This window comes from Eptesicus fuscus, chromosome 20 (assembly GCF_027574615.1).
Source record: "Eptesicus fuscus isolate TK198812 chromosome 20, DD_ASM_mEF_20220401, whole genome shotgun sequence".
NCBI lineage: Eukaryota > Metazoa > Chordata > Mammalia > Chiroptera > Vespertilionidae > Eptesicus > Eptesicus fuscus.
Window position 1 is genome coordinate 34,638,584 of NC_072492.1, and position 24,749 is coordinate 34,663,332.

The following is a 24,749-nucleotide window of genomic DNA, read 5'->3' on the forward strand; positions in this document are numbered from 1 at the left end:
CTGAAAAGCACCCAGCCACCCGTCCGGGAGCCCCTGGTGACTCTGAGGAACTCCTCCGTGCCGGTACATTCATTCTGCTCCCAGCCCCATGACCTGCCTCTGGCTCCACTGCCATCCCCGCAGGTGACCCCCGCCATGGCCTCTCACCGTCTCAGGTTCACCGGCTGGTGCCCCCGGCCTCCTAAGGGTCTCCCTGCTATGACGGAGCACACACCTCGGGCAGGGTCCCTGCACCATGAATGCTACACAGGCTATAAAGTTGTGACTTTTCCAGACCAACTCTCACTTACCTGGAGTTTAATGTTTTGCCTCATTCTGTCCTCCCAAACTTTGGCAAAATGCTTGTGCCTAGTATTTTCACCCATGATCCTGAGGCGCACGGGCGATTTTCCTGGGCCTGGTTTTCTATACCAGAGAGAGAACCCAGCTTCCCGTTCTGTCCGTAGACTGTCCCACGTGTCCTGCTGGGACTCTTAAGGAGCCCCCAGCGGCCTCATTGCCCCACGGTCTGCACCACCACCTGGATGTCTTCCTGTTGTCAGGCTGACCTTCTTAGGCCTGTGGTGGAACCCCATTGCTGCAGGGTGCAATCGAGAGCCCTCACAGGCACTCGGGGACCCCAGGCAGTTCCCCGGGCTCAGGGCCATCATATGCTTTCACCTTCCTCCTGTGCCACCAGCACCCCTGCTGGTTCCTGTGGTCATGCCTTCCCTCTGAGGCACATACCGGGACCCGTCTCCTCCGCACCTGCCCCCCGCGAACATTCCCCAGTCACAGTCCCTCCTTGGTGAAGTTCTCTCTCTAGCCCTTCCCCAGCACATGTTGCTTTGCCCGAGTTCCCACTCAACACTTAAGACCTCCACCACACTGTTTACCTGGTATCACAACTATTCCTGTACAGGTGTGTCATGTGCATTAGATTCGATGCTTTTTGTAGGTAGTGTTTGGCGTAGTGCCTGGCACGTGGTATATGCTCAGATAGAAATACTTGTATTAATTTATGAAATGGATTGAATAATCGGTCATCTGCAAGAGAGATGAGTGGAGGGAAGAACCTAGTTTGGGAAATATACACAATTAAAAGCAAAGAGGAGGAGGAGGAGGAAGCCTGTGGAAGCGGGAGGAGGACACCGGGATTTTGTGGTGTCGAAGGACTAACTTCTGGGGGGAGAGCGTCCTAACAGTGCTCAGTGCGACAGAGGTCACGGATGGTATAGGTGGGAAGGCATTGGGTTGTCAATAAAAGCATCGTGCTGCCCTCATGAGCAAGTTTAATTCGGTGTTGGAGACCAAATCAGGTCACAGATGAGGAAGGAGTTAGGACAGGGAGAAGAAATGTGGGCGATGCAGTAAAACGCTTGAGAAACGTGGCCACCATCAAATAAAGGAATGTCAGTGTTAAAGGGACCACGGGTGTCTTCCGTTTCACACACGTTCTTGTATACAACGTAGGAAACGCAGGGAGGCCAGTGACCACAGGGGGGCAGGGGAAAGATGTGAGCCAGTTTAGGGGGGCTCAGTGGAAAGGAGAGATCACAGCTGCCAGTGAGCAACCCCTCAGACCTTTGGGACACCAGCAGAGGCATTATCTTGAGAAAACAAGGAGTGTCCCTCTGACATCTGAGGGGACAGATGCTAAAACTCAGATATTTCTATCTAGGGGCAGAGGAAGGGGAAATGCAGTTATGTAGCTTGTGGGGGGATGAGGGGGAGAGAAGAATTCTGGAGAAATTTTATTGGGAATATCCCAACTGCTTTAAATAAAAGGCAATTGATCTTTATGTAATTGGCCAATGTCACCAGTAATACAATTGACTTAGCGTCCACACTTTACTACATGTCATCACTTTAAAAATATGGGGGCTTGGGGAGGGGGGTTGTTACCCTTTGAAGCTCAGAGACTGAAATGAGAAAGTAGAAAAAATTCATAATGCAAAGAGATAGGTAAAGATGTTATCATACGGGACCTAACGACTTGCTGAGAGATGGGAGTTTTCTGCAATGTAGATTTGAAATGTTTCATGGAAGACATGACTCTGGACTTCAGTTTCAATAGAGGGGAAATTCACGGGTGGTTGGTGGGAAATTGGAATGATGCTGCAGGCCCAAAGCATCGCACGTGTGAATCATCAGCAGGTAAGAAAACGGAAGGGTAGAGAAAAGGCTGCGGGAGGCCCTCTTCCCTGGGCGGGCGCAGGGGTGCTCAGGAGGCTGAGCAGTGCCCCTGTTCTGCAGACGGAGCTCCTGTCAGCCCTTATCACGCTGGCCGAAGGCGGAAATTCCTCTGTGATCCCCAACCCTAGCTGTGGTTCTTGAACTTGATCCTAGGTTTCCACCACCCGAGATAAGAACTTGTTCACAAGTAGAGCTGTCTGGGTGAGCAGGGGACTGGCTGCTTTCAGAGGAGACGTGGGAACTGTCAGGATGGTCTCCTGTGAGACGGGAAACGTTAATGAGGTGCGTTAGGAGATTCCAGTGTCCTTAGATCATCAAAGCCTTGGATAACAAGGTTTCTTTTCCTGGAACCTCTGCTAAGACCAGGAAACACGAACTTTTTAAAAGTGCATCCTTAGGGCTTCTAAAAGAGGTTGTTTAGGAATTTTAGAGAACTGAAAATAGGTGCGAGAAGAGAGAACAAATGGAACGTTCTTAGTCTTTGGTCACAACACAACCCTTGTCTTTCTACATGGGCCGCAGTGCTTTTGTCTTGCCTGGTGACTCAGTAGCCTAATCAGAACTACAGCAATAGCTCACATCGAAGTGCAGTTTCTCATCCACATGGTTTGTTGCAACCATCGGGAAGTTTCTACCTGAGAGGAATGTGCTTTATGTGAAGGGTAGCATATGTATTGGGTTCCAACCGCCAAAAATCTTTTCTTCATGCCAGGTCGCGAGACGGAATTATGGGGCTTAAAAAAAAGGTGCTTGCTCGGAATGTGGGAAAAATTAAAAGCTGAATGTAAGCCATAAAGAAAAAAAAGGATTCTGTTATGAGTGCCTCGGTGGCCCTGCAGGAACTGCGGGTCTGGCTTTCTTTAGATCGGTAGTATGGCCCTGTTCTCCATCACCATGGAATCACCAATAAAGCTGTATGGTTTGCTACTCACCGTGGGGAGGTCTGAAGGAAGAAATCACTTTAAAAGAAATCGCAACTGGCATTTCAGTTGAAGAAGACTTGTTACTTTTATTAATAGATTTGGCCTATTTAAAAAAAGAAAGAAAATAAAACAGGAGCTAGAATGGCCTTGTAAATAGCCAGTGAGACCCCCCGTAACAGTGTCACTCTGCCATTGTGTCACCTTCCTCGGCCCAGGTTCCTATCTCCTCCTCTGGGGACAGAGCTGGGTCTTCTTGCTGGACCCCATTGTTTACCATGTGATAAAAAAAATGTCTACAAATCTGACATAAAAATACTGAGCTAATATCTTCTACTTCATTTTGCCTTAACTTTCAGTTAACAGTCGTAGAAAAAAGAAAACATGTGCTGTTTGTGTCATTTTCCATGTCAAGGAACACCTACTCATCAGAAAATATTGTCAGCACCATTTGTACACTGAGTTGAAGTAATGCTGCTTAAATGTGGGCGTTATTAAAAGGCAGTTAGGTTGAAATGAGAGTCGCCCTCACTTCCCTTTACAATTAGTGTCTCTCCTCTGCACTCGCAGAGCAGGTGTCGTTGTTGTTGGGTGGGTAAGCGGTGGAAGACGGTCTACATCAAAACGTTACAATCCTAAGAGATAATTTTTGACACAAATTTTTAAATCATATCACATGTTTTCAATGTAAAACAGATCATCACCATTGAAAAAATAAACCTGGAATTTTACTGTCTGTAAATTAGATCTCCATAAGGATATAAACAAGCCTTCCCTTCGCAGCGGTCTTCTCCAGAGGTCACAGGGCGAATCCCACTCCTTGCTTCTTCCCCTTCGCGCGCAGGATCCAGGTGGGGAGCCCCTCTCCGTCCCTCCTGCCCACTGAATGGCGAATGAGCCAGCCATTTTCTCTGAAGTGCGATGGTACTTTCAGACCTCAGGAAAAAGGATATGGCAATTTCATGTTGTTTAAGTAGGAAAAGTTTTACTCTTTTTTTTTTTTTTTTTTACTTTTTATGATGGGAACTTTCAAACACACAAAAGTAGGGAGAACAGTGCGCAGAACCTCCAACTACCCATCACCCAGCCTCACCAGCTTTCAGCAGTTCGCCAGGCTGCCCTTCTTGGCAGCATCGTTAACACGAGACTGCTTTTTCTTTCTTGAGAGCGTGCTCCGCTGTGCAGACCTTGCTGCTCCGAGGCGCCTTCTGCACGTCCTCCGGCGCTCGCTCATCTGCCTCCTGTTTTGTGACCACAGGCCGACTTGGAGGGTCCGGTTTATACCTGTTCAGGGCAGAACCTAATCCACAGTCTTTCTGCTTACAGACACTTTCATCTAGTCCCTTTAAACAGGTGGACACGATAATATTCCAGGCTCCCACTTCCCAGAGAACACCTGCAACATGCTCCGTGCGACCGAGCCAAGGAAAGAATCCATTGTCCTTGGCCCCTCGATGTATGGCAGGCCCAGGAAAACCTGCCTGTGGGCTTTGCAGGAGGCCAGACACAAGCACTGGCCAACACTTGGCAAGAAAATGAGGGAGAATATAAGGGTGAAAGGTGACATCTCATGTCAGTGAGGACTGGTTTGAACCCTGAAGGGGGGCGGGGGGAGCACGATTCTACAATTTGCCCAACAAATGTGTAAAAGAGTGTGACTGGAGTGGGCTCTGCCGATGTGTCTCTGAACAAGGGATTCAGAAGGGTGACTCCCATACTGTTGCTTCTGTGTTGATTGGCAAGTGGATTTTTCTAAACTTCTCTTAACCGAGGTTTTGGGAAAGATGGGAACGTAGAGGTTTTGAGATGTATCTCTGGTAAGAGGCTGAGTGTAGACTTTGTGGCTTAGGAGCTGAAGCAACTTTGTGTAATGCCCCTGGGGAGGATAGTGTGGTCATAGGGATCACGTGCCAGAGTGGACGCCCCTCCCACCCCACGCGTGGAACTGCCGAGGGGCTGCCACGAGCAAGGTCAGGACCTCTAAGTCCGAAAGCCTCTCTGCTGGCCATGTGCTTTGTGCTCTGAGAACATGTTGGTTATATCTTTTTATCATTATGGCACCGTATCTTCCGCCTTCCCGTGATGTCTCCTTTTATGAAATATCGTATTAACCAATTTATAATCAAAATGAACGTTTGTTTCATTTATTCATTATTAAAATATCTGCCATCATTTCATGTTTATATGATGCCTTCAGAATAGGAAAGAAAATAAAATTGTTCGTTTGTTATTAACTCTTTATTGTTGAAAGTATTACATATGTCCCCCTGTCCCCCCCATTAACCCCTTCCAGCCCTCCTACCCCCTCCCCAGGCCTCCACCACCCTATTGTCTGTGTCCAAGGGTTATGCATATATGCATACAAGGTCTTCGGTTGATCTTTTCCCACCCACCCACCACCCTGCCTTCCCTCTGAGATTGGACAAGAAATTGGTTTTTAATAAGACTACACACGATCCCTTGGCGCATGGTTGTACAGGTTGAGTGGCTTGTTTGAATCCTGTTTACAAAATTTGTGAGCAACGACTGTAATACACATTTCCCCAAAATCAGTGGCAAAGCTCTCGTCCTGTCACAGGTGCCTTCACAGGCCCCTCAGTCACCAGGGCTCCTCCTCTCCCTGGAAAGGCCGTTAACAAGTAACAGAGTGTACACTCATTGGGTCTAAGTATTTTCATTTTATACACAAATACAATTGTCCTGTAACCTGATGCCTGTGAAAGCCTGTGGCATACCCTCACTGTTCTCAGAAAGCTCAATATGACAGTCACACTTTCTTCTGGAAAGTGTCACTCTTTGTTCCTGACCAATCAGAACGCTCAAAGTGGGCACCCAGGGACTTCCTACAGGGCATCCAGGCAGGTTGAACTGGGAGAAAAGAGCTGCCCTTTCAGGAATGATGCAAGTCAACCAACCAGCAGACCTCAGGGACGAGGATTAACTTCTCAGAATAAACAGTGTAACTGTTCCAGTGCTGGTGGGTTTTGTTTTTTTGTTTTTGTTTTTCGTGTGTGTGTGTGTGTGTGTGTGTGTGTGTGTGTGTGTGTGTGTTGCTTTTACCCAATGTTGGACATTCCGTTCTTTAATTATCTTGGGATTGTTGTGTGTGTCAGACTTGAAGGTTTTTGAGTAAAGAAGCCACAACGTAGAAGAACGTTCCTGCTTGTACTTACTGAGTAATTGTGGTCATTCTCGCACAGTCCTGATGTCGAATTCCGAGGTTGGCACTCTAATGGCCTAATAATTTTTTAGAAAATGAGACCAGGAACAGCTGCCAATGTAAACCGTCATTTTCTTTTCATCTAGTACATTTTAACTTTTTAAAAAGTGGACTATTATTTGGTTTCTCTCCAATTTTTTTAGACTGACTTTTTAAATAGATAATAAAAGTAATTTCTAGGCATACTGCTTTCTCTGATTAACCTTAAAAAGGTCACATGTTTTACATCTTTAGTTAAACTATTGAACAGATTTGCAAAGTGGTACCTTTTTGAAAAGCAAGTGTAATTTCACTTCTATTTTGATGATATCGATTTTAAAAAATGGTAGGTTTAATAGTCTCCTCACTTGCCACTGGCATATATTATACTTAGGGTTTGCTTATCATCGCCCCCCAATAGTGTAGGCTTCCTGAGAGCAGGGAATTGTTTTGTCTGTTTTCTTTCACTGCTCTTTCTAACCGTAATAGGTCTTGACATACAGCAGATATGCAGTGGTCTTGATTGAATGAATTTTGTTTTGAGAATTTGGCATCTTTATAGTTATCATCCTGTGTTCTGCTCACTGTAAACTTCTGCGTATTATATCTATAGTACATCGGGTGGCTTAAAGGGACTGTTTCTTTTCTAGTTCACCTCTTTACTTAAAATAGGAGTCAACTTGATGATAATTACTGATCTTCCTGGTTTGTAAGTTTCCCCTGTTAACCTGAATTCTATTTCCCACAGCTACTTGGCAACTGAAAGAGATCATCTCCGTCCACTTCTTATACTACCCTCAATGCCTTAGTGGAGAAACTCCTTTAAAGTTACCATATGTTACTCAAATTGCCACAGTATAATTTTGAAAAGTGTCACGTTAGTCCAGCATTACAATTCCTAGCTGTCATGACACTGTTCAGCGTGTATGTGTACCTTACAGGTGTACCAACAAAGCAGTTTTAATTAGCAACAGCTCTGTGCTTTATTGCATGCTTGTTGCTCTATGCTGGGAATATAAGAGGAGTTTTTATAAAATAAATTGACACCCGCTAATGTGTCTGTTTTATAAGTTTGGAATTTTTTATACTGGTTATTCCTAAAGTGGAAAACATCTGGGCCTGGCATTTAAAATCTGGTTTTGTTTGCCTGAGCTCTTTGGAACGAAAGTAATAGGCTAGAGATCTGAAGCTTTTTGATGCCAGTTTAGGTGATAAAACCTTTGTTTCAGGGCGCTCGTTTTTCCTGTTTACATGTTTATCATACGCTGTTTCAGGCCTTGCGAGATGAACTGGAAAACCGCTCGAACCAAGTGCGATGCGCAGAGAAGAAGTTGCAGCACAGGGAGCTGGAGGCCCAGGAGCAGGTACGCCCCCCTCTGTCTGCTTGTTTGTGTATTTCTCCACAGTGGGAGCTGATGTGTTTCCTGTTTCCACTGGGGTGTTTGGCTGCACGTAACAGAATGCCCCGCTCCTGGCTGGCAGAGACAACAAAGAGATTTATTACCTCACAAAACCAGAAGGCTGTAGGTAGGGCAGGCTCTGGGCAGAGAGCCTCGGGCCTTGGCTCCCTCTCTGACATTCTTGTGGCTCTTCCCCTGGGTTGACTTCATCCTAAAAGCAGTGCCAAGGCCTCTTATGAATCCCAGCAATATCCAGAGGCAGAAGGGGAATGTCTGCCTCTAGGGACCCTTCTGAAGAGTAAGACCTTTCCCAACACCCCCCACACACATACACCTAGCTTCTCATTGGCCAGAACAGGTCACATGCTCTGCTTGGCATGTCCAATCCCTGGCAAGAGGACTGAGGGGACCCATACCAGCCTAGACCAACCAGGATCTACGTGGGAGAGGGAGAATAACCTCAACAGGGAGTGGGGAGAGGGATGTTGGGTCCACAGCCAGCAAGCAGTGTGTGTCCTGTCATCGTATTAGAATGGAGAAACAGAAATCACATTTTCTTTTGAATCGAATTTTCTCCTCTCTCTCTCCATTATATTAATAAAATAAATTTAACCAGAATAATCTGGCTATGATGATAGCTAGTGACCTATTTCATTTTCAAATGGCAGGGTTCTTTTTATTTGGTTCTTCTGGTTATAGTGAGTTATTCTTTGTGGTAATTTTGAAAACTTAAGTGAAAAAGGCAGTAATGTATTGAGAGCTCATGCATTTCAGTGGGACCTTTATAAATGCATGTCCTCAGCTCTTGAGTGCAGCATTTTTCACATTCTCGAAGGTGCCACCACGCCTCATGCACATTACCTGTCGTCTCATAGTGCAGTCAGTGCAAGAATGTCCGGTTAGTCATTCTGACCTTGTGGCGAGAGTAAACACTGAAGTAAGGCTAATAGGAACCGTTTTTCATCTTGGGAGGTGTCTACGAACAGGACCTCGAGGCAGGGGACTGCACAGAATGGTAGAAAGAAGCATCCCATAGGTGCTGAGTATTCATACCAATGAACTGACGACCTCATAATTCCTTCCTACTCTCTAACATATACCCAGCATAACATACATGCCATGTAATATGTGTAGATCACATATGTATGATATGCATGAATATACATATATATGTATTACAGAGGGCCTGTCATACAGTCAATAATAGAATCACAAAACAAGATAATACTAGAATACAAACTATATTAATACCTATACTTTATCAAAGGCCTACAAAATAACAGATGCTATATAAGAAACATTATACATGTTAGTTTATGTATCCTGATAACAACCATGTAAGGCCAGCGTTATCATCCCTATGTCACAGAAGCTGTAAAACCTGGAGGGGTTGAGTAACCTGCCCAAGGTCATAGAACTAGTAGAGAGTACGGTGGATTCAAACCCACATTTATCTGAATGCCAAACCTTTGCTCCTTCGATGACACTTTTTAAGTTACATTTCTAGTTCATAAAAAAGCTGCATAACAGACTGAGGGCAAGTACATTTATTAAGGATGGCAGGGCAGCAAACATCCCGTGCCAGCACATTAACCCTCCACGGGCAGAGAGCAGCAAAGAGCAGAGGAAGCGAAAGCAGAGCAGACAGGCCTCAGATGCAAACACCGCCTTGGATGGCTGTGGTGTCCAGCGCCATGGCACAGGCTTCCTTGTCGCCAAGGCAGCTGGGCTCCACCTCTGTCTAGGACACTCGTAACTGAAGAAGTCAAGCTTCCTGAAAGCAGGAAACAGTGCTCCCTGGAGGCCTGGCTTCTCCAATTTGTGATAAAATATGACTTAAGGTAAAACTTTGTTGACATCGCTCTAATTCATGGCAAAACTTCACACGGAAAACTCCATCGTGTGCTGAGAGTAGGGAAGTGAAGAAATCCCAAATGAACAACGGGGCAGGATTCAGGAACCACTTTGGTCTCTTTTCATTGACTTCTTTTTGATCATCAAAGTTGCTTTCATCTTTGCAGTGACAATAGCTTTTTAGACTATTTCTTACACTAATTCCTGATATCTTCTATTAGGCTCCAAGTTTACCAAAGAGATGTCAGGAAATAGCCATGGCTAAAGCTGCGTAGTTCATAGTCTTTGCAGCCATGAAATGTTGGGTCCTTTCTACAAGACCCTAGGGTGTAGCTGGGAAAAAATGCCAGTTGCTTCAGCAAAACTGAAGAGCAAATGATGGGCACTTGATAAATACTACTCATACTGAATTTAATTCAACTTCTGTTTTTATCTGAATTTGACCTATGCCCCCTTTCAATTTGTGACACTAATAGAAGTAGTCAAAATAATTAGAAGTACTGTGTTGTACATTCTTAGGGTCCGCTTCTATATGAGTTTGCTTAGACAGTTAAAATCTTTTTATTTTTAATGTTTTTTTAAGATTTGTGCATTTATCTATTTATTTTGTTATTGTTGTTGTTGTTAATCCTCACCCAAGGATATTTTCCCATTGATTTTTAGAGAGAGTGGAAGGAGAGGGGAGAAACAGAGAGAGGGGGAAACATTGATGTGAGAGAGAGACACATCGATTGGTTGCCTCCCGCACCTGCCTGTACAAGAGGCCGGAATAGAGCCTACAACCAAGGTATGTGCCCTTGACCAGAATCTAGCCCAGGACCCTTCAGTCTGCAGACTGATGCTCTATCCACTGAGCCAAACCGGCCAGGGCAAATAGTTAAAATCTTGAAATTGTTGTATATGATTGTCTGTTTTGCATGTCAAAGCAAGGGTAGTCCCAGTCACTGGCCTGACATCAGCCAACCAAAAGACTGAAACGTGTGCAGATCAGCTTCTCGAAACTTCTTCTCTTCCTTTTCAACCACATATTATCCTGGAACTAGTTGCAGAAAGAGTCAGAATTGGAACTGGCAGGATTACAAAGGACAGTTTCCTGGGCTGCTTTTTTTAACTCGCTCACTTAGAAAAAGAAAAGAAAAAGCTTAAACTGTTGCTGTTTTTCATTTAGGAAAAATTCCTATGTTTTGATTCTATAAAAACAAAAAATGAATGAGGCATTTTAAAAGTTGTGTTTTTAATTAAAAACAAAAAGCTGCTTCTCATCAGGTCTCGATGGGTGGTATCCTTGCTGCCCACCCCTTGCCTCGGTGCCATCAACGCTCCTAACTCCTCCCCCGGCAGGTCAGTCAGCACCGCGCCCAGAGGAGGCTTGCTCATCGTAGCTACAGAGGGTTAATTTGCTCCTTATGCAGGTTCAAGATAAGCCAAATAAAATGAGGAAACACTAACTCTCTGTCCAAGCCAGCCTTCCAGAAACACCAACTTATCTTGTAATTCATAAGTAGTAAAGTCATTAGAAATCATTGTTATTTTTAGCCATACCAGGAGTTAATAATTTCTGATTCCTGATAAGATCCGAGCAGGAATCCCTTAATTGCAGCAAACCAGGGGAGGTCAGAGCTCTGGCCCAGCTTCCTCCTTGTGCAAGGAAACTGAGTCATCAGGAAAAGATGTGAGCCCTCACAGCAGGGGCTGGCCCGGGAAAGGACCGCTCCTGCCCAGCAGCATGTGGGCTGCTCGCTCCCGGCAATGACACTTCCCATTGGAGGGACCTACGTAACATGGGTACATGTTGTGTATTGCTCGGTTCAGGGATGTGTACAACTGACCCTCCTTTCCAGAGCAAACAGTGTTTCATCATTCTCAATGAGACTAAGTAATTTGCCGACCATGGCCAAGATAATCCAGTCTGCTAAATTATAGAAAAGACAGGGAAGAAAAGAAACAGTCTAAAAATTCACTTGGTATTCTTAACACGGTACAAAGTTTACACTCATCACAGAGGCACTGAGCAACGTCAGATTTCGACCTAATATAATGTAGATAGTAGTGTACACACAGCAGATGCTCTGGGTGGAAGTAGGTATCTTAAGGTTGAAAGTATTAATGGCTTTGATTACATCAGTCGGTCAGTTTCCCAAATTATTTTAGGTAAATTAGTGAGAAAAGGCAGTAATCCAGAGATGTCCTAATAAATGAACACAGTGCTGAGCATTTCCCCGCAGGGTCCCGCTATCTTTCCTTGGCTCGTGGCGGCATACGGCAGGTGCTCAGAAGACACAGAGATGATTGGTTGGGGAGGAGTTTATGGTTTAGTAGCACAGAGGAGACGTGTATAAAATGTAGACTCCATGCATGGAGTTTGAGGGAGGTTCTTTCTTATTCTTCTAAATGGCTCAGAGGCTCAGAATCACAAAAGTGGGAAGAACAGAGGATTAATCCTGCATCCATCCTCCCTGCCCCTGTGAGGAAGGACTAGGGGACCTTCAGCTGGTGAGAGCTCACTCAGGTCCCATGGCCCAGGCAGGGCTTGGCACTTGCTGACACACGTTGTTTCAAAAGCCTGCGGCCCTCAAGGGAACCGGGTCCTTCTGGGCGGTCCGAGGCGGGCAGCACTTCTGCCAGCCTTCTCAGGGCCCACCGGGCCTTGTTGCCCGGGCAACAACCGGAGGGCCTCTGCCTTCAGGCCAGTGTTATTAGCAGCCAGCTGCTTTGGTTGTGCCCCTTACCTAGTGTGTCCAGGTGTTAAGGGGCTGGACTGTGCAGCCACAAGTAACCCATAAGTTGTCTTAAAATATATAGTAAAAAGTCAGCCGTACTCATCATTCAATCACATCTTTGATGCAACCTACTCTATATTTCAGGCCTAGACACATTCATTATTTTCAGAGAGAATCTAGCGAGCAAAGACAGCCTCAGAGGTAATTGTGTGTGTTTGGGGAGAGGGCAGAGGTTGTCCCCGAGCCAGTTACCAGAACCCGAGGCAGGGGCTGGGGCAGGAGAGGCTGCAGGACGAGGGAGATCCAGTGGGGATGACTGCTGGTGCTCAGGCTGCCTTTGTCCCTGATGGCCATTGGGCAAGCACTGTACCGCTCCAGTACCAGGTCCCTAAATGCCAGTGCTCATACCTTCCCACGGGGTGGGTGTGGACATCAAAACAAGGTCACGTGTGTGAGACACTTCAGAAACTGTCAATGCAATGCAGAGGAGTGTGTGTGGCTGTACCCACTCACAGGAGAGGGACATGTGACGAGGCATCAACACAGTGCAGAGGAGTGTGCATGGCTGTACCCACTCACAGGAGAGGGCATGTAGGCATCATCAGAGAGGAAGGACATTGGAACAGAAGGAGGGGAGACATGCGATAGAAAGGTAGCTTCGCTCATGTCGTCCATTATAAAAACAACAGAGCAAGCCTGCCTTATGGTCTGCCGTGATCCGAGCACTGCGCACGGCTGCTGGCGACCAGTCTCGGGTGCAATACTGAGGATTCAGAGCCTGGTCAGAAAGCGGTTGTCAGCTGTGAGGTGTTTTCTTTGACTGGGCAGCATTACCTGACCGCGTTTATACTTTAGAAAGATTAATATGGCAGCAGAAGATGAACAAGTGATGAAAGAGACAAACCCAGCGGGTGTGGCTCTGCAGGTCACATCACCAGCCACAGGGACATCAGGAGGCGTGAACTGGGGACAGGCAGACTCCTTTTATTGCTTCACTCTGTTGCGCTTCACAGATGTGTTTTTTACAAACTGAGGGCATAACCCTCCACCAGCAAAAAGATTACGATTCGTTTTATTGTGATACTGTCTTTATTGCGGGCGTCTGGAACCGAACCCACATTATCTCTAAGGTGTTCCTTTATTGTCAAAGAGAGTAGAAAGAAAGGAATAGATGTGAAGACAAAGATTTAGAGGGCAAAAGGAAGGAACGTGGAAAATAACCCCGCATGTTTGAGTTGATAAGCTGCTGTGCAGTGGACAATGACAGCACCGGTGTTTAGATGTCAAATCAGAGATGCTAGCAGCAGGACCTTCGTTTGGAGACACGAGTTGAAAAGCTGACTGCAGAACTCAAGAAGGAGCCCTAGAAACGTGAACATGTCTGGGTCATCTCCTGGGGGATAGTCCAGAAGCCTTGGGTGTGGCCAGCATTGACAAGGAAGAGCAGAGATAAGAGGACCATGCACACGGGACCAGAGAGTGCAGGGAGGCACTGAAGAGGACTTCAAAGGAGTGAATGGTCCGGGAGATAAGAGCAGAGCCAGAGAATTTGTCAGGAAACCACAGACTAGAGTTTCCTACTCAACAGGAAGCTCTGAAGGAAAGAAAGGGCCCATCTGTCCTCTTCATGGCATCCACCAGCACATGTTGGCTTGGACTGCTCTGCTCAGGGGGAAAGCCTTTGCTGCCCTGAGGCTCCTCCTCGATGACCTTGCCCACCCATGTCCCTCTTTCATTGAGCTCGTACAGTATCTCTGTGACCTCTACAAAAGGTTTCCCATCAGACTCTCGTGAGAGATGTATGCTCTTTGAGGGTGCACTCCTAGGCTGGGACTGTCATACATATCCTTATATCCAGCATTTAGCCTGGCCCACGTGGGACAGGAAGGAAGGAAGGAAGGAAGGAAGGAAGGAAGGAAGGAAGGAAGGAAGGAAGGAAGGCCTGGCTGCATCACATGCTTCAGAGAGTTTAAGGACAAGGACTGGCAAAGGCCACCGAACTTGTGTAATTACAGCTCCTTGTATTGCGCCTCCTAAATATATCCTAAATAGACTTTTTCTAAATATACTATTGATTAGACTTTTATTGAAATAAATATGGTAGGTATTCTTTTATCATTTTCATCTGGGGTGAGGAGGATCCTTGAGCCTTTTTGTGGCTTATCTGTGCTCCCAGACATCATCGCCCCAAAGGGCTTGTACCCCAGGGGAACCGAGAGAAGCCACAAAGCCAGCACCCTGCCCAGGAAGCCACCTTTTCTCTTTTTCCTCTCAGCAATTTTTCCAGCTTTATTGAGGTATAATTGACAGATAAACTTGTAACCATTTAAAATGCACAATGTGATGAGTTGATAACACATTGTGGAATGATTGCCACAATTAAGTTAATTAACACATGCATCAGCTCACTTAATTCCTTTTCTGTATGTGGTGTGAACACAAAATCTACTGTCTTAGCAAATGTCAAGTGCACAACAGAGTATTACTGGCTGTAGTCCCCATGGGAGCCTTAGATTCCAGGACTGTCTTATAACTGGAAGTTTGTGCCCTGGACCAACGTCTCCCCATGTCCCCCACCTTCACCCCGGGCCACCACTATGCTACTCTGTTTCTATGAGTTCGACTTTTTTCTTTTTCTTTTTTAATCCCACCGATGAGTGAGATCCTCCCTCTCTGTCAGGTTTATTTCTCTTTGTGTAATGTCCTCTGGGTTCCACGCTGTGCAAATGCCATATGGCCCACCTTGCGGCTCTGCTCCGCAGCAGGGCAGACTTTCCTTCCACATCTCCTCCATCGCATGGCCCAGAGACAGAGCAGGGCGGACACCAACAAGGCCCTTTATTTTCTCTGCAGATCACTCAGCATTCTGCTGCTGCTTCCCAGCTGCCTGGTTTAGGAATAAAATGTGGTCCCTTCGGTATCGGTAGCTGTTGGGGTAACGTTAGACATCTCTGAAGTGCCTTGGCTCGTCTGCCTGTTGAACCATTCCCACCATGAGCATTTGTATTCCCAAAGAACTTCTTCGCCTCTCACAATGCCCAGTGATCTATGGGAGTGCGTGGATTTTAGGAGAACCCGCATCGGTATGCTTCCAGTGTTCGTTGGACAGCGTTGCTTATCTTTAAGCCACCTCAGTCTCATCAAGAGGGACCAAGATGCTGGTGTAGACAGAAAATCAACTGAGCAATAATTGTGACAATTGTTATAAGGAAGGATTTGTCTTTTAGAGATTTCCAAGCCTTTAATTTCCATTTTCCATAAAGGATTTTAAAACTTCACAGTCTTAGCTGCTGTTGACTAATGCATCTGCAGTGAAATTCATTTAAAAGTACTAACAGCTCAAAATTATGTTTTATCCCAACACACATTATGAAAACAGGAATAATCATTGCAACAGAAATATAACTCAAAGCCTTTTATTGACTTTTCATGTTTAATGGTTATTACTATGGCTTGTTTCAAGTAATTTTAATAACCACAGTTTATTTACAAAATTCAGACTAATTCTTTTGTTCCCATGCCAACAAAATACATTTGTTCCCAGACAGCTGGTATGATGCATCATTCTAAAATCTGAGTCGTTACGAGGATGCAACCACATTTAATTTTGGCCACATCTTACTGTCAATGAGAGTTGGAACACTTGCCTGTATTCTGAAAAGCACTTGAAGCACAGTGTCAGGGACAAGAGTATTTTTATTAAAATATGCATCTCATCCAAGCGTTCCTTATAGATCAATTAGTCTAGGTCCATGGTCGGCAAACTGCGGCTCACAAGCCACATGCGGCTCTTTGGCCCCTTGAGCGTGGCTCTTCCACAAAATACCACGGCATGGGCGAGTCTGTTTTGAAGAAGTGGCATTAGAAGAAGTTTAAGTTTAAAAAATTTGGTTCTCAAAAGAAATTTCAATCGTTGTACTGTTGATATTTGGCTCTGTTGACTAATGAGTTTGCCGACCACTGGTCTAGGTGATTTTAGTGGCAAAGCAAGGTAGACATTTGTATCCCAAACCACCACTTAACACTTACACGATGACCACAGGTTTTAGAGGATAACAAAGCAGCTCCTCTGAGGTGGATGTGCTGTGAGTTTCTTCATCGCTTTCTTGAGATGCTCTTTGTTTTGAACATCCCTGGGCTGCTTGTGCTGGGAGGAGCGGAGGCGGGTCCCAAAAACAGTGCTGCGTGTTTTCAATCCTACACTTCGCTGACCCATCAGATCCAAGTGTCAGCAATGCACCGCTGTGTCATTGCATTTTCTACATTGTTCAGTGGCTCTTCGTCCAGGCCAGGCAGTGAACACTGGGGTGATGGCAGGGTGGGGCCACAGGCTGCTGCGGTCCAGCCTGCTAATGCCCGCCCGGGGCTGGAGCCCATCTTCTCTCCTGCAGTGAAGTGATGCGGTGCGACATTCTCACTTCTTTTGGTTTGATTGTTTTTTATAGTGTTGGCTTTCATTTTAGTCTTTTTAAAAATTATTTTTGTAACCCAAAATAATTTCATACAAATGACTTACTCCAAATCAGTAAATCGTGGAGACAATTTTTTAAAAAAAGCAGGACAAAAGCTTAATACCACGTTGTGTTCTGTGGCACCTTGACAGCAGGTGGACAAGCAGCATATCAAGCACAGACCTGGGGCCGCAGAGTGTCTCCCGGGAAGATGAAGAGCAGATTCTGTCCCCGGGGAATGTCCTAGCAGGGCTTACTTTTCTGGAAGCGACTAAGCACGGAATTCATGGGGTTGAGTGAACATCTGGAAGGAGGAAGTAAAAGGAGAGAGAAACACAGAGCTGGTAAGAGGGTGGGGTGAGGCAGCATGGTTACAAGGGAGAAATGCTTGGTGACGAGTTAGTGTGCTGGTCAGGTTTGGAGAAGAGTATCAAATGTTCTAAGACGCCATTTTCTTGTGATTCCTTTTCTACTATAGTCCTGCCAGAAAATATTTCCTTTTCCTGTTGAGAAAGGACTATTTTCAGGTAGAAGCAATTGATCCTGTTTCTGTCAAACAAATGACAGAGCAGAGGTATTTTAGAGACACCCAACATGTATCAGTTTAAATTAGTAATAACGAAAGAAAAGTGTTTTGTTTTTTTTTAATACAAAGGAAAATTCAGAAGTTAAAAAGGCTATTGGAATGACCCTGGCCAGTGTGGCTCCTTTGGTTGGGCGACCGACATCCCGTGCACCGAAAGGTTGCTGGTTCCCAGTCAGGGCATGTGCTGGGGTTGCAGGCTTGATCCCCGGTAGGGGGCGTGCAGGAGGCAGCCAGTGGATGTTTTGCTCTCACAGCCATGTTTGTGGCTGACATATAGAAATACAATTGACTTTTGTACAGGTTCCCTTTATCACAGTAAGGAAGTTTCCTTCTATTATTACCAAGAGTCTTTTTAAAATTATAAATGGATGTTCAATTTTATTAAATGCCTTTTTTCTATTTTGAGATAATTATATGACTGTCCTCTTTTCTGCTAATGCAGTGAACTTCACTGACTGATTCTTAACAGTAACTCAACTTGCATTTCTGGAATGGGCCCTATTTGATCTTGATGACTTATCCCTTTTTAGCTTTTGCTGGATTTTAGTTTGCTAATATTTTGTGTAGGATTTTTACATCGGTGTTTATGAGTGAGATTGGCCAATAATCTTGTTTTATTTTAATGTTCTCACTGAATTTTGTTATCAAAGTTTGCTGACCTCTGTTTTCTGGAATTGTTTGTGTAATGTTGGTAATATTTCTTCCTTAAAATGTTTGGTAGATGAGGCTCTGGGCCTAGAGTTTTTTTTGTTGGAAGATATTTCAATTAATTAGACTAAGCTTTCTTTAGTGATTATAGTATTCAGATTTTCTATTTTAACTTCTGCCTAATTCTCTCTCTCTTCTATTTTTGGGGCTCTAAGTATATGTATCTTAGACCTCCTAACTATGTTCCCTACCTTCTGTATTTATTCTAAGTAGATATGTTCTTTTATCCAGCTTCTAGTTTATGATTCTCTTCTTAGCTGTATCTCATCTGATACTAAATCGAGTTTTGGTTTTGGTTATTATATTTTCCAGAGCTGTATTTTCTACATAACTCCTTTTTAGTTTCCTAGTCTGTGCCAAAGTTCACAACATTTTTCTTATTGTTTTACATATTTATCTTGGTATTCTCAAAATCTGGGTCTGATAACCATTATCTAGAGTTCACATGCATCTTATTTCCTTATCTTGTTTCTCTTGGCTTTGGGTCATATTGCCTTGCTTTCATATTGTGAATCTGGCTATTTTTGATTGAGTGCCAGATACTTTATATGGAACTTTATAGAAATAATTGAGACCTATGATAATGTTAACTTTCCAGGGAGGGTTTACTAGTACATTTGCTCCCAGGTAGGCAGGTGGTAGCACTTGCCATCTCAAGTGACCTTCATCCTCTCTCAGGGACTGAGATGATTTGAAGTAGACTCCAGTTCTAGAGAGGGCTGGTCTAAGTCCAGCTCACTCCTACTCCTCGGGTGTGGCCCTTTGGGATCCACCCAAAGCCTGGGATTTTACCAGACACGCCCCTTTAGCGAGTCCTGCACTGCAATTTGTGTCTCCTTGGCTTTTTTTGTGAGGCTGTTAAGAGATCTGTTCAGTTTCTCAGCCTCTCACCAACCACTCTAGAATTGGCAAAAGCCCTGTGTAAAAATGTCTCCCAGTGCCAGACTCACAAGCTGTCTTGATTTCTGACATCTCTAACATCACAGCCCCATGTCTTTCCTGCCTTGCTAGTTCCATACTTCATAGCAGACTTGGGAGAGAATTCTCTGAGCTTCTATTACTAGAAGTGGAAATACGATATTTGCATTTCTGTGAATTGCTTGATCACATTCATTGCTAATTTTTTCTATTGATTTTGTTGTAACTTAATCTGTGACATTTATTTATTAGACATTCTGTTTATTAATGATTTATGAGTTAAATAAGTTGCAAATATTTTCCCCCAGTTGCTTATCTTTTAACTCCTATAGTCAATATTTTCTTTTTTTGAGAATTATTTTTCTTTATGGTTTCTCAGCTTGCTAAGGAAGGTCCTCCCTACCCCAAGATTATAAAATATATTCTTTTATTTTCTTCTAGTACTTTTAAGAATTTTTTTTACACATTTAACTCTTTAACCCATCTCAGATTTATTGTTGTATACTACATAGGGTAAGGATTGTAGTAGACAGAATATCCCCCAGGAATCTTGGTTCTCTAATCCCTGGGATCTGTGAATATGTACATCACATGGCAGAAAGAGACTTTGCAGCTATTATTAAAGTTAGTGATCAGTGACCTTAAAGATGGGAGGTTATCTCAGATTATTGTGGTAGTGAGCCCCATCTAAACAGATGGCTACTTAAGGGCAGAGAACTTTCTCTGGCTGGAGACAGAATAGATGTGGCAGAAGGGAGGTCAGAGAAATTCCAAGAGTGAGAAGGATTGCTGATTTAAAGTGGGAGGGGACTCTAAGGGGAGGATGCAGGAGGCCTTGCAGGGCTGAGAGAGGCTCCCGCTGACAGACAGCAAGGCAATGGGGCCATCAGTCCTGCAGCCAGAACTGAATTTCACCCACAACCTGAACAAGTTCGAGGGCAAACTCTCCCCCAGAGCCCTCAGGTAAGTCTAGGCCAGTGGTCGGCAAACTGTGGCTCGCGAGCCACATGCAGCTCTTTGGCCCCTTGAGTGTGGCTCTCCCACAAAATACCATGGCCTGGCCGAGTCTATTTTGAAGAAGTGGCGTTAGAAGAAGTTTAAGTTTAAAAAATGTGGCTCTCAAAAGAAATTTCAATCGTTGTACTGTTGATGTTTGGCTCTGTTGACTAATGAGTTTGCTGACCACTGGTCTAGGCCAGCCAACACCTTGATTTTGGTCTTGTGATACCAAAGCATTGGGGTTCAATGCCATAACACCTTTGAAAGGTAAGAGAAATTAGTCATTAAAATATTAGACAGTAGTAATAGAGTTTCTCTTAATACCAAGCAAAGCCAAACTGGTTCATGATTTTGGTGAAGAGAGAAGGGCCAGCTGCTCCTCTCCCCAAATGTTACGTTTCCTCTACCTACTTGCTGAAAACTGAAATTATGGGGATGGAGGTGAAGGGTCAGGTTTCAGGGGCCAGAACTTTATTTTTCAACTGGTGACTTATTAGTGCAAGTTATTCCTCAAAATGTTCACCCATCAGAGTCTTTATCAAAAGCAAGTTCTGCTGGCGAACGTGGTGAGAAATGTGGAAATATTGGGCACAAGAATGGGGTGCAGAGGAGGGCAAGTTCTGTGTGTGTGTGGAGGGGGTTTGGGAGGAGTGGGAAAAGGAGACACCAGGAGAAAAGCATCACTGGACAGTGTGGCATGGGGCTGGCCTGGTGGTCCAAAATAGCCCGTCCCAACCTGCCCTTGGCTGAAAGGGTCGTACCAGCTCCTACAAATAAATCAGTCGCACTGAGTTGAGAGAAGAGAACTCATTCCATTTTAACAGAACTGGAGAGGAAGGCAGCCTCTCTTATTCATACAGGAACGCAGGGAAAGGAGGTCTAACTTGTGTTGCTGTAGAGAGCGCTTTGATTCCCTTTCAGCTTGCGTAATCCCGGGAATATTGCTCACCAAAAGCCACATACAGTCAGGTGGTTTTAGAGTTTTCTCTGCCCTTGTGGTTATGAATTATATAGACTTTCAGTGCTTAACTACAAACAGAGGATTTTCCCGGTGGGAGAGTGGGGTTATGAAAAAAAAAAAAAATGCTGAAATACAAGTCACTGGGGTAAGAAGTTCTCTTGGATGTGGGTAGGGAGTTCCTGACTGGGAGCCCAGGGCTTACCACGTGTTGGAGCAGCTCAGCATACCTGGAGGGCCCTGGGGAAGAGTCCAAGAGCTACGTAGATGTTTTTGACATGTGAATTGTTTACAAGCTAAAAACAAAATAAAGAATAACCCCTGGCCCTGCCATTTAGTTTACTGAAATGGAGTGACTCCCCTGAGAGTCATGTCCCAGGTATTGGCCCACTTGGCAGTGACTGCGTCCCTGGTGGCTAGAGGCTCAAGATCTTCATGGCCCGGACGGGTGCTACAGGGGCTTCCCCGTTGGGTGCTTTGTTCTTCGTGGTTCTCCAAGATACTTATTCTCGCTAAACAAATACTACAAACTGATCTTAACCCTGTTTCCACTTTTTTCCTAACTAAATGCATGAAATTTAAAATATACCTGCTAATTTTTAGTCTCTGTGAGACTCCTCTCAAAAGACTTTATTTTTTCTGCATGAGAGTCAGAATGTTTTTTAAATGCATATCCTTAATATAAAAATTCTAGAGGTAAAAGAAAGGATTATAGGATTTGGGAGTTTGGGGCGGGGGAGGGAGTTAATTGATTTTTTTCTGTTATTTTGTTTGGTTGGGATTTTATTTATCTTTTTGGGGTTGTTTGTGGGGGGGAGGGAGTTAATTGATTTTTTTTCTGTTATTTTGTTTGGTTGGGTGGGATTTTATTTATCTTTTGGGGTTGTTTGGGGGGAGGGGCGGTGCTTTCTTTCTAGTACATCAGGATGGGACCACAGTTGTAGTCAATCCTATAATATAGACGGACTCAGAAATACCATTTTCTCCCTCAACCCCTCACCCTGAAGTTGTGATTGCTCTCTGTAATTCATTGGGTCTCTACATTTGGTTCCCTGGACATTTTCCCAAGCTTGTTCAACCATTAGCCTTCTGGACTTCTGGGTTTAAGTACTGTCAGATCAGATTTAAATCATGTGTTAAGGCTTGGTAGGTCCATCATTGTCCTCAATTTAAGAAGCATTATGGAGGTCACGACATTGCTCCAAAGAAGGTGGCACTAATCCCTCACTTTATAAAAGGGAACGCTGTGGTATGCATTACAGCGAAGGCACCAGCCCCACCAGCCCCGAGCCCGCGCCAGCCATGTGCTCATTTCCTCTGTGCTGTGTACTTCCAGGGACGGGGAGCACAAAACCAGATGTAAGCTATTTTTCAAATACTCCTCTGACTTAGCATTAAATTTCCCTTAGACCAGATGCCAGTGTTTAAATAATATCCTGAAGGATCCAAAGAGAAGGAATTACTCATCGTGTTTCATTCATATAAAATCTGAAATAAAGGGGAGAGAAGTACAAAGAAACCCAAGTACCTTGACTGTGCCTGGCCGGACTTGACTCATCGGAAAGGAATATTGCCTTACTTACGAAAGCTCAGAAGTGAAGGACTCTCTCTCTCTTTAATTATCAATTGAACAGCCCATTATTTATTAGTGCATTTTAGTGAAAACAAAGGCAGGCCATCCTAACTTCTCTGGCGCAGCAGTATGGTTCTGTTTTCAGGAGGTTGGGCAACGCTGGCTCTCAAGCGGCTCTGTGCTTTCATCGCTGCCATTTACCTACTTCACGGATTTGTACCTTGCTCTCTGCAATTAGCACTTTGCTGGCTGCGTCAATTAAGACAGCAGGTAACGCAAGCCCTGGTCTCAGAGGCGGGTATTTGCTGCGGTGCTCCCGCGGCATTACCCAGAGCTTCGCCAAGCACGCGCACTGCTGGTCCTGAATCACCCAGAGCCAGGCATGGGCCGATCAGCAGCGATATGGGCTCTGGGTGTGTAGGTCTCTTGTAAGAAAGAAGTTGTGTGCAAAAGGCGCCCACACTGTGAAATACGCCAGTCCAAGGTTTTCCAATAGGGGAGAAGGTCCTCGGAGGCGAAATAGCATGACTTTGTAGTTGGCCCTATCACAGTAGTGTGTGTGTTTATGGTTGTTGGTTACTTTCTGTAGCAGCAGGAGATAGCAGGTGGTGGGAGCACCCCGACCTGGCCTTCCCAGGGGACCCCACAATGTGGGTGCTGGTCTGTAAAGCTAGGTGAAGTCAGCACGGGTGTTCATGCGGGACGCATGAATTGGAGGTGGGGAGGCTCTCTCTGAGCTGCCAGACTTGTCTGTCGCACAGATGACAGTGAGGGGGTAGCCAGGCAGTTGGGGCAAATGTCAGGGCTGAATGATCCAGTCCAGCCGGTAGGGTGTGGCTGTTTAAACCGTGGCCATCGTTACGTCGCTGGCTCATTAGTTGGGCCAGCTCACTGGGTGCAAAGTCAGGGCCCTTGGCAGGGAACCTCAGCCAGGGTCAAATAACCCATTAGAAATAACTGGTTGAAACTCACACTGGTTTAAACAAGAACAATTTTTTGGTTCATGTAACTGAGAAGTAGTATTGGCTTCAAGGGAGGCTTAATCCAATTACTCAAATTATGTGACCGACAGCCAGTTTTCCGTCTCCATGTTTTTGCTCTTTCCTTATTATTGGCGCCATTCCTGCAAGCTATGCCCTTGTGTTGCAAGATGACGGCTAGCAGTTCCAGGGCCGGTGTTTCAGGCTCAGATCAGCAGAAAAGAGAAAGTTTCTCTCCACTGGAGCTCCTGCAGGAGTCCTGGGCTCCTACTTCACTGGCCCCGAACTCGATTTCTAGCAGGACCTGGAGCAGGAGGCAGGGGGAAGGCCGGTCATGCGCCTGAACTGGGTGAGTAAAACAAACCGTGGCCTGGGCTGACACCCCTGGACCCGGGGTCTACAGTAGTAAGAGAAAGCTAGCTGTCTCCACTGCTGGCCTCGGCTGCTAATGTGCCTCCTGGCCTTACCTCCTGTGTCAGCAACATGTTAGGGCTGGGTTTGCAAACATAAAGACCACCGAGTGACACAAGCAGAGTGGGGGTGAAAAAGGTTTCTAGTGAGTTCTAGAAGTTATTAAAATTGAGGCGGTATTATAAGCTGAATGCTTGTTTGCCCACAAATCCATATGTTGAAGCCCTAAGCCCAGTGCGATGATGTTCTGAGATGGGGCCTTTGGAGGTGATTAGGTCATGAGGGTAGAGTCCTCGTGATGGAATTAGTGCCCTTATAAGAAGGGATCTTGTTTCTCTCCATCATGTGAGGATACAACAGGAAGGTGGCTGTCTGCAAGTCAGGAGGAGAGCTCTCACCAGAACCTGATCCTGCGGCAGCCACCCGGACCTTGGACTTCAGCCTCCAGAACTGGGAGCAATAAGTGTCTGTGGCTTAAGTCACCCAGTCCGTGTATTTTGCTGTAGTAGCCCAAGCTAAGACAGGTGAGAACCAGGAAGCCAGACATGTCGAGATATGTGTCCATGAGGACATTGAGTTGATAGCGTCAGCAGGATTGAGACAAGACTGCTGGAAACCTTGACATTATCTCTCTATCTGTCGCACTTTATAGCCACTTCATCACGAAGTATGTTATTTCTACTCCAAAATGCCCTTCAGTTCCACTCATCTCCATCCTCCCCACTGTCATCTCTGTCTGAACCCTCATCACCTCGTGTTTGGATGAAATGGTCTCTGTCTAGCTGGCCTACCTGCTTCTCATCTCTCAGTAATCTTCCTTAGAAACGTATGATATGCAGCCCTGACATCATGCTTTCCTCTGCTGAAGAAACCCACTGGCCCCCACTCACTGCAGAC

At 45.2% G+C, this 24,749-nt stretch overlaps 1 protein-coding gene across 3 annotated transcripts in view; it reads left to right on the forward strand.

The window, feature by feature from the left end:
* The window catches only part of LOC103293243 (centrosomal protein of 112 kDa), a 253,196-nt gene that overhangs the window by 208,317 nt on the left and 20,130 nt on the right, over positions 1-24,749 (forward strand). For all 3 annotated transcript variants that reach the window (XM_054709260.1, XM_054709261.1, XM_028157331.2), the window contains one exon: positions 7,569-7,658. In XM_054709260.1, the coding sequence (XP_054565235.1) occupies positions 7,569-7,658 (90 nt within the window). The remainder of the gene's footprint in view (positions 1-7,568; positions 7,659-24,749) is intronic.